The 14,502-nt window shown below is 52.7% G+C and overlaps 2 protein-coding genes across 2 annotated transcripts; one reads left to right on the top strand and one right to left on the bottom strand.

Moving 5' to 3' along the window:
* Positions 1 to 4,878: 4,878 nt before the first annotated feature.
* On the bottom strand, positions 4,879 to 6,236 carry PG997_013150 (uncharacterized protein; the record flags this gene model as incomplete). Its single annotated transcript, XM_066817464.1, has 6 exons — positions 4,879 to 4,978; positions 5,019 to 5,137; positions 5,259 to 5,704; positions 5,771 to 5,802; positions 5,883 to 5,985; positions 6,044 to 6,236. The coding sequence occupies 6 exons, from the start codon at positions 6,234 to 6,236 to the stop codon at positions 4,879 to 4,881; spliced, it is 993 nt and encodes a 330-aa protein (XP_066663156.1).
* A 1,804-nt stretch (positions 6,237 to 8,040) lies between these two features.
* On the top strand, positions 8,041 to 9,864 carry PG997_013149 (uncharacterized protein; the record flags this gene model as incomplete). The annotated part of the gene is made up of 4 exons (XM_066817463.1): positions 8,041 to 8,312; positions 8,379 to 8,496; positions 8,565 to 9,570; positions 9,827 to 9,864. The coding sequence occupies 4 exons, from the start codon at positions 8,041 to 8,043 to the stop codon at positions 9,862 to 9,864; spliced, it is 1,434 nt and encodes a 477-aa protein (XP_066663155.1).
* Positions 9,865 to 14,502: the final 4,638 nt, after the last annotated feature.

Below are 14,502 nucleotides of genomic sequence, written 5' to 3'. Positions count from 1 at the left end.
AACTGGCTCATGCCGGGATGACCAGAACCGAGTGTTGGCCACCTTTGTGATATCTCTCAAATAGACCCGACACAGCCCTAGTCTATCCAGATCTGATCTGGACTGTATCTCGAGACGATGGCAATGATACCAGAAACTCTTCATTCATACAATGTAGGAATAGTAGGCATCTGGCTTGTCTTTGAATAGAAGCACCAAATACTTTCATGGTCAGCGGTGGGCAACCCAATGCAGGGCTGACTGTCCCATCATAGTCAGTTACATTGACAAGAGAGTGGCACCAGGACACGGCAGCCAACTGGGATTGAAGTGGTGCTATATGTGATACCGAACGACTGTGGTTTTAAATGGCTCCGCGGAGGAACATCCCAGCAAGCGTATCGCGTTCCGGAATCTGGATTCCTGCAAGTCGACGGACAAGCTCAACAGGCTACGGTAACCGCGATCCCTCTCCTACTCGTAGACCATCATGTACCGGACGCACAAACGGTCACTAGTCACAGCCCGGGGATATGGTGCAAACACTGGGATGTACTGACGCTCGTCTAGGTACGTGTACTGAGCGTTTCGGTGTGTAGTGACCCGGTGTTGGGATGCGCTTAGGCGACCATAGGGTTTCAACAGCATCCACGAATCGCATGTGACTATTGCAGCCCCCGAGATGGTCATCCTATGGTACTGAACTGGGAGAACCGAGATGGCCTTCAACTACTACCCTAGAATAACACTGGCACGTCGTCCTGGTCAGACCGATGTGGCAAGAACATCAACTGTCATCTCGATGCGAATATGGGCCACCCGAGATTGGCGCCGCGTTGGTTCCCAAGTGGTCTTGACGTGCCATCTTCGGGACAGGGGAGCAAGGCACCCTGTCATCCTACCGGGGAAAAGCCAATGGATTTCCTGGTTTGAGTTAGGAGTTGCACTTATCAAAATAGCAACAGTGGCCGCGGACGCCTTTGGCGAATGGCCAGGGTTCAAGCCTCTGGCACGTATCCGTAATGGACATTTCTCATGTCTCAACCCCACAAAGACTAATGTAGCCGCCGAGGATCCATCTTCGCTTCGCAGGGTACCAATTTTCTCGACACCGGGATTCTTGACTTATGCGGAATCACGTACATATGTCGTGGTCCAACGTTGCATTGGCCATTAGCTGAAAAGCCAGAGTGTCTTTAGGGCACCAAAACAGCCCACCGTACTCGCCTTGCCGCGCCTTGCCCCGGAGCGAAGAATTGGCAAGTGGCGTGATCGTTTTGAGCCCAAGTGTGAGAATCAGACTCAGCCTTGCGCGTGTGATCGCTTAAGGTGTGTTTAGGAGCCCGTGGTGTCGCCACCTATATTCTTGCAGTCAACCATGTACTCAGCTAACTTTTCTGCTTCTCTACCTCGGGCCGAAAGACGTTCAACGCCCCAATGAACTACTGGGGGCCGAACCAACGCTGATGTTGTGACGAGGACGTTCATTGGCCAGCCATGTGATTGCAAGCCCACCAATGCGCGACCGGAATCCGGAACAGGTAGCCTGTCTGTAGGACGGCCCTGTTGTCTAGCAGTCAGTGTAAGAGGATCAGTCCCGATGCGGTGGATGTGGCTGGTGCAGTTCACTTACATACTCGGTACGCATTGGATTACCCACTTGCGTACCGAGCAAACATGCTTTCATCTTTTATATGGCATATCATTGGTTTAAGAACCAGGCGATACCGAGTGAGGTTTCATGGGCAGCTTCCATGGCTAGCCTTGAGGGCATCGGTACATTTGGTGACATGATCGGATGTTCAACTGCTAACATCGATACCAGATGAAAAGTCTGAACATGATCTCCAAGTATCTCTCGCGCATGCTAAAGGCAGGGCTGGCCATGAGTTTGCAACATGACCAGATAGCTGTCACGGCCCCCACTTGTCGAGTGATCAACCACCTGCGGGACTGGGTTTCCAGGATATCTTCTGCACGATCCTGACACCCATGGGCTATGAAGTACAGTAGTGTGGGATGGGGGTGAGTGGCTCCTGGCCATCAGTAATCGTAGTCGGCTAGAGGTTCAGTTCGGCTATGTCAGGGTTGCCAATTACTGCTCATCAACCGAGAAGGAGGAATAGAAAAGTCGTTTATAAGATGTCCCATTGGGTGGCGCCACGGCGTAGAAGAAGATGTAACCCAACCTACCATCAAGTATGTCGAGTGATTGCCGTGGGCAGAATCTTGCCGTAGACTGTCTCGCGGTTATCGCATTAGAATACATGTAACGAATCCACACTGATCGTGTGGCTTCGTGCCATCAGCACTCCAATGATCCATGGACGTGCTGAGTTGAAGAATGGGGCGGGCTGCTTTGCTCCTCGAGGCCAGCATCAGTTCGGTCAACTGAAGTCGGTATCAGTACCACAGGATCGATTGATCCAAATTGGGGACAGGTTAGACCGGCCGAGCAAGAATATGGCAGAGCGGAAAGCAATGGATTGGGCAACTCGCAGGTGCAGTGGCAACGGGTCATGTTTGCTGCGCTTACCTACATGCCTTGTAATGCACATCGCAGCCGTCCAGGCCGGCAACTGTACAAGACGGGACGGATACATCGACCAGACGTATTGAGCATCGTGGCATGTCAGGCCGACGGTATGTATCTTTAGTGGAAGGTGTCGACTTCGTTACCAAGCCGGAACCAGGGTCAACAAACCCATGGGTTCAACGTTGAGTGGATTTGCCAGATTCCGCAAAGGGCACGCACATGCAGGTTTGATTAGGTAGACGGGAAGTGGCCAGCTCGGTAGAGAAAAAGTCAGTTGCCACCAGGCAACCGCGAATTACTTTGCTCTGGGGTCACATCCCACCTTCCGCCCATTCTGACAAACAGGTTGGCACCTACTTAGTACTTGCCTGTGGACGATAGTGAATGCCTCAGGTCACTACTGCTGGTGATATGTCCTCGTCTTTTCTGCCACTCGCCCTCGAGTCTGGCATTTTGGCTGAGACCTACAGCTTCTGCGACGGCCCGCACTTGAATAAGAAAACACAGAAGTTTTCCACCCACCCGTCAAGCAAACCGTCCTCTTCTTTGTTTCAATGGCTTGGCTTCACTTCCAGTTCAAAGGAAGGGTTGGCTGAGCTCAGCGTGTTAGGGAAGGCAATGTACGGGCTCGGAATACCAATCGAACGTACAGCATGTGGTTGTAGTATTCTTCTCCGGTGCTCCCATTTCTGAGGTCTTCTTCCTCGTCTGGTCCGGGGCCCTCTTGCTGTGCACTTTGTGTAGTAGAAATAGAGTTTTACCCGTTGAGGCGCCACGCCTGTGCAGCCTTCGGTGCTACAAACGTGCTTTTTCTTGTAGATCATCGGTCTAGGTAGCCTTGGGCAACATCTGTATACATGATCGCAGCGCAAATCCCCGCGGCCCATTGTCCCAGTACGGGCGAAAAGCAATGGGTAACGACACTGCTCCGCCATTTGTTTGTCTTGCTTCCCGGCGGCTGAACTCGTCGGCAAGCAAACCAAACCGCCCCGTCAGAGGCCGCTGTATCGGCTGGAGGGACTGCAGCCGTCAGAATTTGACTTGTCAGATCCAAGCTGATGTGAAGTTGGTCAGTCGTATTAAAATGTCTCATCTCGGAGTAGCTTGCCTTGTCTTGAATGCCCTTCTGCATGCAAGCAGCTCACCGGGGGCATGTCGGTCGTCACAGTTCGTTTGTGATTGAAAGAAGAGCGCGCCATCTCATGCAGTCGGGCGGCCAAGCTGTATGTGACTGGGCGGGCGAGGTGATTGCAGGGAAGGGAACGGTGGTAATTCCGACCAGGGTCTAAGGGTCTACGGCCAGAGGGAAACAAACTGCCACCTACCTACGTTTCATTCGAATGATGCAACACATCAATCGATGATAAAGGTGGAAGCCTCAATATGCATACCCCAGGCCCTAAGTCTGCCCCAACGGCTAGTATATGCGTCGTTCCCCCTTATATACACCTGATGCAGTGACATGGTAGAGCATGCAAAGTTACATGCGGTTTTCATATTCCTTTTCGAGCTGAGGCAAAAGCCGCTGTGTCGCACACTAATCTGCTCCAGTCGACAGATACAGCCAGGCTTCTCTCAGAATTCCGACTCAAAAGCAAGCATCAGGGATGTAGTGTCGTGCAGCTTGGTGGAGTTCCTGAAGCTAGGCGGCCCACCCCGTCCGTCTTCTGCTGCCAGGCTCACCAAGATCCTCAGGAAGCGGCTGCGGATTTTTCTTTTCTCAGCCGATGTATTGCTTTATTTGGTCGCTGTCGCCAATTGCGATACAAACACGACGTTTCTCCGCCCGAGTAAAGTAGGTACTGGGAAAACCCCGGGCCGGGCCGGGACAGGACACACTGTCTTGATAGAGTTTCAGACGGAGAGCGAAGAACGGTAAAGTTGGGGGAGATCTGGCAAAATAGTGAAAACTTCAGCCTACATGTCATCCACATTACAGGTCTCTGGATGCTCTTGACCATTACTTTCTGCCCACTCTGCATCAGGTATGTATGTACCAATAGTCAGCATGTCCAACCTGTGTGACCATCCTCTTGAGTCGACAACTGCATGCTCTTCTCTCTGCACATGCCAGGCAAGTCTGACAAGTCCCCTCCTATTCCACTGCATGAACAATGCAACCAGAGTTCTAGGGCCAGACAACATAAACAGATTACACCACGAAAAGCTGCAAGGGCACCCAACGTGAAGACAACCCAACCGGAACGAGAGTGAACCTCCGAAATGAAGCAAATACCCCGGCCTGACCCAACCGAAACCTGAACCCCCCATAGATACGCCTGATACACGAGAAAACGTAGCCTGATCTCACCATTAACCCCTCCCCGTTATGATATTCAGCCGAGCTGCCAACGGCGCAACAATCAGGATGTGAGCATGGAAATGTTGCAACGTGGATCCTGCCGCGTGAGAACGCTCTGTATCGCGGCATTGTCAAATACTGCAGCAAAGATGTCGTAGTCACTGGGAGTTGCGCTCGTTGGTGCCGAGCTCGAGCTGGAACCGTGGGATCTCGATTTGCTCTTGGAGCTCGAACTCCCCCCCTCCCTTGGCTTTCTTCGACATATCCTCAAAAATGAGACGAGTTGTGCTTTCGTAGAGGTCCTCGAAGACAAAGCAGACCTAGTTGGGGTCAAGTCAGTACCGTTTGTCATCACGAAACGCAACTAATGTCCCCAGAATCCACCGTCCACTCCAAGCCGCGCGACCCCATGCCGCGCCCCCGACCAAATCTACCACATACCTGAACGAACCTTCCCCGGAAGTCGGGATCATAGAGGAAGACATCTCGCCAGAGCTCTGCCAGTTCGCGGGCCGGGTTCCGAGCGCTGTTGCCCAGTCCAAAATTCCCGATCAGCACGCGGTTGTGGCCGTTGTATACACAAGCTGCAAGCGCGGCGCGGATCTTGGCCCGGACCAGCTCTTTTTCTACGTCGAACGCAAATTTTGTACCCATCTGATTCAGTTTGGGCCAGCGAGCCGCCGGGACCGAGACCACGGGCAGGTGAGACCAATTCTCCGGCTCCCACTTGGTATATTGCTCATGGGGCCCACGGAAGACCACGACGCATCCGGAATATATGCAGCCCTCGGACGGGATGGGATAATTAGAATCCACTGGCGAGTTCGGTGCAGGAGTAGACAGCGTAAGACTGAGCGTGCTGCGGCGGCAGAAGCGCTCCTCGTAACCTGAAAAAGGGGCAACTCAGAATTTCCACTCGATTATCTATAGTATACCATGTAGGTTTACCATACCGACGACGCCAGTTTCCCAATCGCCGCCAGCCCTGGGTCTATTAGCCTCGTTTTTCGTCAAGGGAGCGGTAAAGGAGGAGCTGAGAAATCGCAAGAATGGATGTCGTCTCACCGTTTGTCATTTGCAGCAGCGATGAAGGGGATCCGAGAGTCCGGGTCCCCTGAAGAGTGCGCCCACTCGATGGCAAGGTCAACCGGATCGCCGACAGTCACGGCTAAATATGTGTCAACAGCCCATCCTACAGCCAAGAGTGGCTGATATCCCAAACTCACAGAATTGGGGTGGAGCCAGACTGGGTTCGCGGTAGGAGTCTGATGGCCAGTGTTCGACAGGAATCGGATGGTGGTAGAGGTAAGAGTAACATGGCCAATTATAATATTCTGAGTACTGTGCCTTTATCATTGGAAGATAATGCCTTTTCGTCTCCTGGGCCACCTCTGCCGGACGTGGTTTTGACGAAGGCATCTTGGAAGGATGGTACGTATATTAGAGGGAACCGTATGGGAAATTTCCAAGTGATATAGATGCTCAATGATGACCACTGCACTGCACCTGGTAGAGGGCGTGAAGACTCTCCCCCGATCCGAGGAGAGGTTTGGGCAGAGAGATATACTTATACCGACATAGATCGATCCCATGGGCCAATAGCCTGACCTCGACCGACTGGTTGGGTCGGAAGAAGTAGCCTTGTACCCTTGAATGCAGGGCTCGAGGAGCGAGGACCGGGGTGCATGGTGTGTGACGTATAATATTGAAAATGCAATGATACTGCCGAAGCTGTCTAGGACATTGGGGACCAAAAAAACCCTTTCAGACAAAGGAAACTGGCGGAGTGTGAACAATGCCTACGATGTTTTCCTTTGGAGGAGGGACTGATTATGATGGGGCTCTCTTGCTCTCGACACATGCAGTTTATGGCGAGCAATTCAGTTCAGTTTAGACACACTATTGGTGATTTGTACGACGATTCGGCTCTCCAAGATTCTGGAAATAAAAAACAAATCGATGAAGATCAAGTGAGACAGCGCGCGCGTTCTGGATGTTTCACCAGATCTGTGTTACAGCAGACTGCAAGCATGTTCGAGACAGCGATCTCGTCGTAGATCTAAGCGCCACCACTGCACACACGCATACACACACACACGGCCGGCACAAGGAGGATCCGGGGACAAGGGTAAGGTTTGCTCGACAGCTGCAAGGCCGATGCAGCGCGGGAAAGGAGGATCAATACGTACGAGAAGGGCTTGACCGCCCCGGCGGGTTGCGACATGGCTCTTCTCTCTTTGCTGAGACTTCACGGATGATGGTTCGCCCACTGATGGGGCAGGTGAGGAGAGGGGAGATAACCACTCCCGTCCTGTCGACCGACGGAGACCAGGCCGAACCTCTTAGCAAGCCATGTTCGTGAGTGAGCGCACCCCTCCGACGGCCGGGAGGGAGTGATCAATCATAAAACAAGGGTTAGACTCTTCAATGTGAGCACGCGAGAGCGGGCCTCATCATATCGGATATTGGCTGATATTTATCTGCGACGATGGGCTGGCTGGGCATGGCGGTCGACCTGATGGGCAGCAGTAAAAAGATGCGTGCCGGGAACGTACGAGATAAGAACGATGTACAATCTGAGTCAAGGGATTGCGACAGTCAGAAGCTTACTGGTGCTTGACGACGAATCCGGTAACAGCAACAAAGTCCAAGGCGGGATCCCATCACTGACAGGGCTGTAAGGCTGGGCGAGACTACGATCAATCTACGGGACGTGAAGTAGGTGAGGACGAATTAAACAATCCATGTCCTTCTCCATGGCCAGGTATTGATCACGGCGCGCTGCTACAGTACAGTACCTAATGTGCAGGTGTTAGTGAAGGGTCGGGGATTCTAGGAGACCCCGGTTGACAGTAGACGCCAACTACTGATCTTTTTCAGAGGGGCAGACAGAGGCGGGCGGCTCAATCTAGTAGGTAGGTACTTAGGTACCGGTAGTAGGTTAGGTAGGTAGCTGGCGGTCGTGCACAGGCACCCAAACACCCCCGGCTTCTTTCGGGTAAACAATGACCCAGTCACGAACGTACATCCAGCCTACTTTGCAAAGAACCTCACCTGCAGCCCAGTGGTAGCTGCTGCATCTCATCGCGAAAGATACCTGCTGCTCGCACTCCACGCTTTGATTGGTGCAAGAGATGCTTCCCTTATGAGGCTCATATATCTTGCCGTATATCTTGGTATTTTGCAGGTCAAGTCGAGGTGCTGAAGCTGACTGGTGGTGGCCATGTCGCTCCTTTTTGCATCGTCGCGCAGACATTGGGCGAAACCCAACCTGGGCCTCCTTGCTCGCCGCATACCGCGAGCCTTCCTGACCACGGCCCCGAAAACTATTTCCGGCTTCCTGGAATGGAAGCCGGCAGACACGGTTGCTGAAGTGCAGGTCAATGGCTATGTGCGATCCGTTCGAGCCCAGAAGAAGACCCATTTTGTATCTCTCGGCGATGGAACGTCGCTGGATCTCCTACAGGCTGTCGTACCTGCGGACAAGGCTGAAGGGTAGGACAAACGAAGCTCAGCTCGGTTGGTATATACGCGCGCCTCTGCTGACCTTGGGCAATATAGCTTGACCATTGGTGCGGCTGTTCGGCTACATGGGTCTTGGACACCTAGTAGAGGTCATGGACAGAGCCATGAGTTACAGGTCCGGCATGCAGACGTCCTCGGGCCTTCGGACGCCAAGGTGAGTTTACGCCAGCTGGATGGTCCCCTTAGTCTATATATGCATACGCCGATTGACACCCGTATCAGACCTTTCCCTTGCAGAAGAAGTACCAGACTCCTGAATACCTGAGGACAATGCCCCACATACGCCCCCGGATACCTTTCAACTCTGCTCTCCTGCGGTTTCGTTCTGAAATCATCACGTCGCTCACCCAGTTCTTCAACAGTCGCCAATTCGTCCAAACACATACGCCGATACTTACTTCAGCAGATTGCGAAGGTGGTGGTGAAGTGTTCAACATCTCTGTTGACAATCAGTCGTCATCAAGCGAAGTCAACGGGAACACTCATTTCTTCCGGCGGCCAGTATACACGACGGTTTCTGCCCAGCTCCACTTGGAAGCTTTGGCCCAAGCGGTCGGTAATGTCTGGACGCTGTCGCCAACTTTTCGCGCGGAACAAAGCGATACTCCTCGTCATCTGAGTGAATTTTATATGTTGGAAGCCGAGATGAGCTTCGCCGATCATCTGGAATCTGTCATGGACTTGGTCGAGGATATGCTGAGGCACGTCGGGACTGCCCTTGCGGATTCCAAGGTGGTTCATGAGCTCTCTACACGAACGGCCGAAGGTTCTTCGGATTTGGCTTCTGTTGAGGAGGTCGCGGCCCGCTGGAGAGGCTTGCAGTCCAAATCCTGGCCCCGAATTACCTACACGGAGGCTATTGAGATCCTCAGGAACTCGAATGAGCAATTTCCTCAGAAGCCGCAATGGGGCCAGGATTTGCAAACTGAGCATGAGAAGTTCCTTGCAGCGCATGTGGGTAAAGGGGAAGCCCCTGTCTTCGTTACAAACTACCCTCGATCTATTAAAGCTTTTTACATGAAGGCAAACGGCGATAGAGATGATGAATCAGCATTAGGGGAGACGGTTGAGTGCTTCGACTTGCTGGTACCAGAGTTTTGCGAAATCGCGGGCGGCTCGATGCGCGAACATCGTTTGCAGAACTTGCTTGACTCCATGAGACAACTTGGAATGAGAACATCATATGACGATGCTGGTCCTGATGAGGCCAATGCGGTCACCCTGGGAGGTAATCTGGACTGGTATCTTGATCTGCGTCAATGGGGATGTCCACCACACGGTGGTTTTGGAATTGGGTTTGACAGATTGGTGTGCTATCTCTCTGGTGTTCAGACAATTCGGGATACAGCAGCATTCCCGCGCTGGCATGGCAGATGCGATTGTTAGCGCCGGAAATACGGTCCTGGCTCTGGTCCTCTTCGTTTAGCCCTTCTTCTCTGGGACATGGGGTTGTCTTGTCCTACATCTACACGACGTTGACTCAGACGAGACCAGTGTCTGCCGGACCTCCCAAATGGCCTAGGGTTGTCGGAACGGAGGCCACCATGGGGGCTGAGACAGGCTCGGAGAGGCTCGCTTTGACAGATCGGATGTGCAGCTTCCCGGTCGTTGTCACGATCATCAAGGCCCTTTGCAGCAGCACACTTGACGGTCTAGTGAGGTTCTCAAGGGAGCTGATGGGCGTCCATTGCCACAGCGTTTCGGAAGCGCGGCCGTTGCGGTGAAGTAGAATGCACCTTACCGCGACTCTCCTCGAAAACTGAATGCTATGCCTGTTGGGTTTGTACGATACCCGCCCGCTCACATCCGAGTTTAATCACAAGTTTGGACCAGTCAGTCATGTCGCAATTTACCTTTTATGTGCCACTTGTCACATCTTTGCTCAACCCTGGTGATCTCCCATCACGGCAGCACAGCATTATGGGCACTCCTTACGCCCGTGGATTGATACGATCCTACCTCTGGCAACTCGAGCCGCTTCATGGATCATGTGGCCAGGCATATGAATGGGGTTTCTGGGCTGTACAGATCGTTAATGCCGACCAGACCAACTAATACCTCTGATGCAACATGCAAACACTCCCCAGCCAGTGGGGAGTACTCATATTGGTACTCTGAAGAACGCTGCTGCCTCGGCGCGGACACCGCTGTCTGCATGGACGACACATGTTTCCCTGACACGACATTGTTCGTGCTGCTGTCGCTGCCATCACTCGATCCGATAGGCAACAAGCGAAGAGCGCGGCAGTGTGGTTAGGAGATGCATGATGGCATGCGAGAAAACGGGCAAGGACTACCTTCCATCCATGCCACCCAGCATCTAAATCCGTGCCAAAGAGCCCCGGACACACAATGCGCAAGTCAACTAGTAAGTGGGCTCACCAAGGTGTTGATCTTCCATGAGTCAATCTCAGTAGTATCCCGGCAACATCCTGCTACTGACTGAACGGGGCATATCCCTACGTGCCCTCCTAAGCTTAAAGGTGTGCCGTTTGACCCGCATAATCTATTTATTTCGCGGAGCTATTGCCGTATAGGTCGTCGGAAAGCGGAGTACCATCTATGTCATTATATGAGTGACGCAAATTCGCATCAGCACATTACTACGCTGCTTGTTGGATTTTGGGTACACACAGGCTTGGGCAGCCTGGCAGCCCAGTCAAGTCTTGGCAATTCAATAGGTATACATTCAAGTATCGTCGCAGGCACATGCATTGATCGCCTGATTGGCAATCCGGTTGTCCGCCCGTGCCCATCTTCTCCGCCGGAGACCTGGACAGCAACCACTGCAGATCAGAGCAGTAAGTAGAAGGGAATCTTGTCACTCGGACAGTACGGGCAATACGGTCGTATACACCAGGGCATACGGGCACGTTTCCGGTGTCAGGCGATAGCAGTGAGCACGTTTGATGACATGTCTCAGATGTCGACAGTGAGTGAAAGCGTGTCGGCGTGTGGGCCTCACCTTGGCTCCCTCTCCCATCGACCTATCAACGGAAGGATGATACGAAGTGGAACCCTGAAAACTTGGCTGAAGCTTGGCAGAGAAGTTCTGGTTCATCACAGTTCAGTAAAGTTTACTTCAACGACTCTGGCGATGGATGTGCGAAACTACACCATGTTTCTTTCTGGCACTTTCACAGGCTACTCGATCTACCAGACAAACTGAATAAGCTCGCACTTCAGGGAAACCGGTGATAACGGCCCGTTGATACGGTCATTTCCCCCGACTACGAATCGCACCAATTTGCGGAGTGTATCTATTTCGAGCCAGGCAGAGAGACTCGTTCCCCTCGTTGCCGATTCTGCCGATCGAACGAAGAAGCTTGACATGAAATGCAACCCGATCTTGTTCCCCCTCCTCGCGGCCGCGTCACTGTTAGAATAAGGTGGCAGGGTGGACAGGTGTGGTGGAGCCGCCGACACCCCATCCATAATGTTTCTTTTTACAATTCTCACTTCTTCCAGGAAGCTTGGCTTTTGCTTGGCAATATCTGACCCGCTCAAGGGATCCATTCCGTGACCCCTGTCAGCACCAGTCACGCTGACGGTACGGTCCTGATTGGTGCGTTCAAGAGCCAAGTACCTCTGGTACACTATCGCAGACGTACTTCTGACCTTTACCTTTCTAGGCCCCTTGCCCCCCTAGCCCCCATGGGCTGTGAACTTGTATTCGGTGCGAATCATCCCTGGCGACGGATAGAGTGACCTGCGCGAGGCGGGGCCCATGGAGCTCTTCTGATTTGACTCGGCTATGCCGCCAAATTAAGCTTAAGCTGGCAGGTTTCGCATCTTCGGGAAGTTGGGGGTAGGCAAAGGACCAGCAGTGTGAGGTAAGAACGCACCAATCATTCGGCGGTGAAATCGCTTTTTTTTTCTGCTTAATCCTGCCAACCAACTGCGGCGGGTCGGCCGTTCCAGATTGCAATCACGGTATCGCCCACCTTGTCGTATTTTTGAAAGAGCGAGCGAGCGAGCATCGTAGTTGGCTTGCACATACGGTTCTTACATACGTTCCGTCCTTGCTTGGTGGTCGTGTGCCACAGTGGCACATCAGTCTCTTCCTCTCGTATGTAATCATTGCTTCGGTCATCGTATAACTTGCGAGAGGAGACCGGGCTGTCGCATCCCGTCCCTGTATGATCCAGTAGTGAATGGATGGATTATGTATGGGATGTATGCGGGATATCGCTCGACCGTTACTTGCCGTTACTTGGACTGTTACGTATTGGACCCAGACAGGTCAATCAGCCGAGAATATCAGGAACCGCCCAGACGAGGCCATGGGCCAAGACGCCGGCCACCAGGTGTTCCGTTGACGATAATCCAGCAGGGCGGCGCCGAACATCCGGCCAATGCTTTGGCCTAAGAAACAGGCAGACCTATTATGTATGGCCAGGTTCACGTACTGCAGGGAGAAGTCCCTGTTGGTACATACATGTAGTTAATCCTACGAGTATAGGATGTTTGTATCTTCTGGGAAGTATGGCCGACGTGGCACAGCGCGCCCCATGGGTCCAGACCCCCAGACTCCCAGGGTTCTTGGGGCTTGGATGTCATTAGTATTGGCAGTTCTAATAGTTGCACATCTTATCGGTTTCTTTTGTCAAGCCGGTGCGAATATGACCTGACAGCTGATGCTTCTCCCCACCCATTAGTGATGTGTTGGTGGCATTTTGCGCACCTTTCAGCAGGCTTGCCGATTTTCCGAACGATTTAGACGGCACCCGCACTTCCCTTTTCTTGGAGGGGGCACTGGGGCACTCGGCGCTGCCGCCAAGTCCAGCCATGGCTTGGGAGAGATCTCAGCAGTCGTGTGTTATTAGTCTTCCATGTTCTTAAGCTTAGCGGGCGACTGGGCAATGTTGTTGTTGTTGTAGTGGAGCATGGCGCGCTGCACACGGGGCTGGCTTGTGATGGTTACTCCCATCGGGTTGATAATAGCACTCACTCGCTGCCGGGAGCTCGAGGCGATGGAATAAAGTTTGCTTCTCAATGAGCCCTCGACAGTTTAAGTTGTTACACGGCATGGTACTTGTGGCGGGTGTCTAGGTTTCAAGCTTGCTGAGCACGAATTTAGCATATCTGGCATGGGCAGCGAGTTCTGCCGTTGGTGCACTTTGGTGTGTAGGAGAGATGCGCCATGTGAGAGAGGGTTGTTCAGCTGCTGCCAGGCCTGCTGTTAATTGTTGCATCAGCACCGGAGAAATGGGAGCGAGGGAAAAGGCAGCAGGGGCTAGACCGACCTTTTGCTTATCTTGATGTTCCCAATGGTGGCCGGTCCGACTCCAGAGAGGCTCCTCCAGAGAGACTCGAGAGGGCCTGTTCAGTCCGGAGGAATTGGCATGCAAAGAGAGTGAAGCGCGGGGGAGAGTCTGGTCTAGCCTCCGACCCTCTCTGATTGATAGCAGGCCTAAGGCGGTGCCAACAAGCAGTGCTGCTGGGCTATCGAGTTAGGTGTCGACAGACAGGCCCGAGCCAGAACACAATCACAAGTCAGCATTTGATTTGATTGACTGTGATCGAACCCGAGCGTCTGGGAAGAACAGGCTACATACAGTACCTAAATTTGCCTACCACCTACCTAGGCCAAGAGCACGGAAGCTGCCCGTCTACCCGCCCAACCTTAACATTCCATGTATGCCATGAAACGAACGAGAGGTGTCGGTCGGGTACATGTGCCTTTGGAAGATGCAGCTATGGCATGACATGATACACTAAGCAGGCTCGTCAACAATTGCGAGGTGTCATGTCACCGATCAACAACAAACAAACAATTACACAAACAGTCTGACAATCGCGAAAAACAAAGTGTGGCGCACTTAAGCTTCTGTGGTCTGAATCAGTCTTGTCCATCCCGTCTGTTTGTTTGGTGCGACGCGAACTCGGACGAGAGTCCGGTCAGACAAGAACGAGTGGATGCTTTATTGGTTTCTGCTGCTTGTGCCACCGCGTTGTTGCCAACTGACCGGCCTCTCCCGACCGAAACTGTACTCGGTGCACAAAGATGCACACCCAATCACGCATGAACTACTCGAGTGGGTGGGCAGTCCTACAAAATAAAAAGTCAAGGCTCGTCTGGTCAGTCGAGGACATGGTGTAACTGTGATGAAAGCTGCCTCGGTTGTGGTTTCGGTTTCGTTCCCCTTGCGGTGCCATG

Source organism: Apiospora hydei (assembly GCF_038363865.1).
Source record: "Apiospora hydei strain CBS 114990 chromosome Unknown utg000009l_segment0_segment0, whole genome shotgun sequence".
Taxonomy (NCBI): Eukaryota; Fungi; Ascomycota; class Sordariomycetes; order Amphisphaeriales; family Apiosporaceae; genus Apiospora; species Apiospora hydei.
This window is presented reverse-complemented; position numbering and strand designations above follow the sequence as displayed.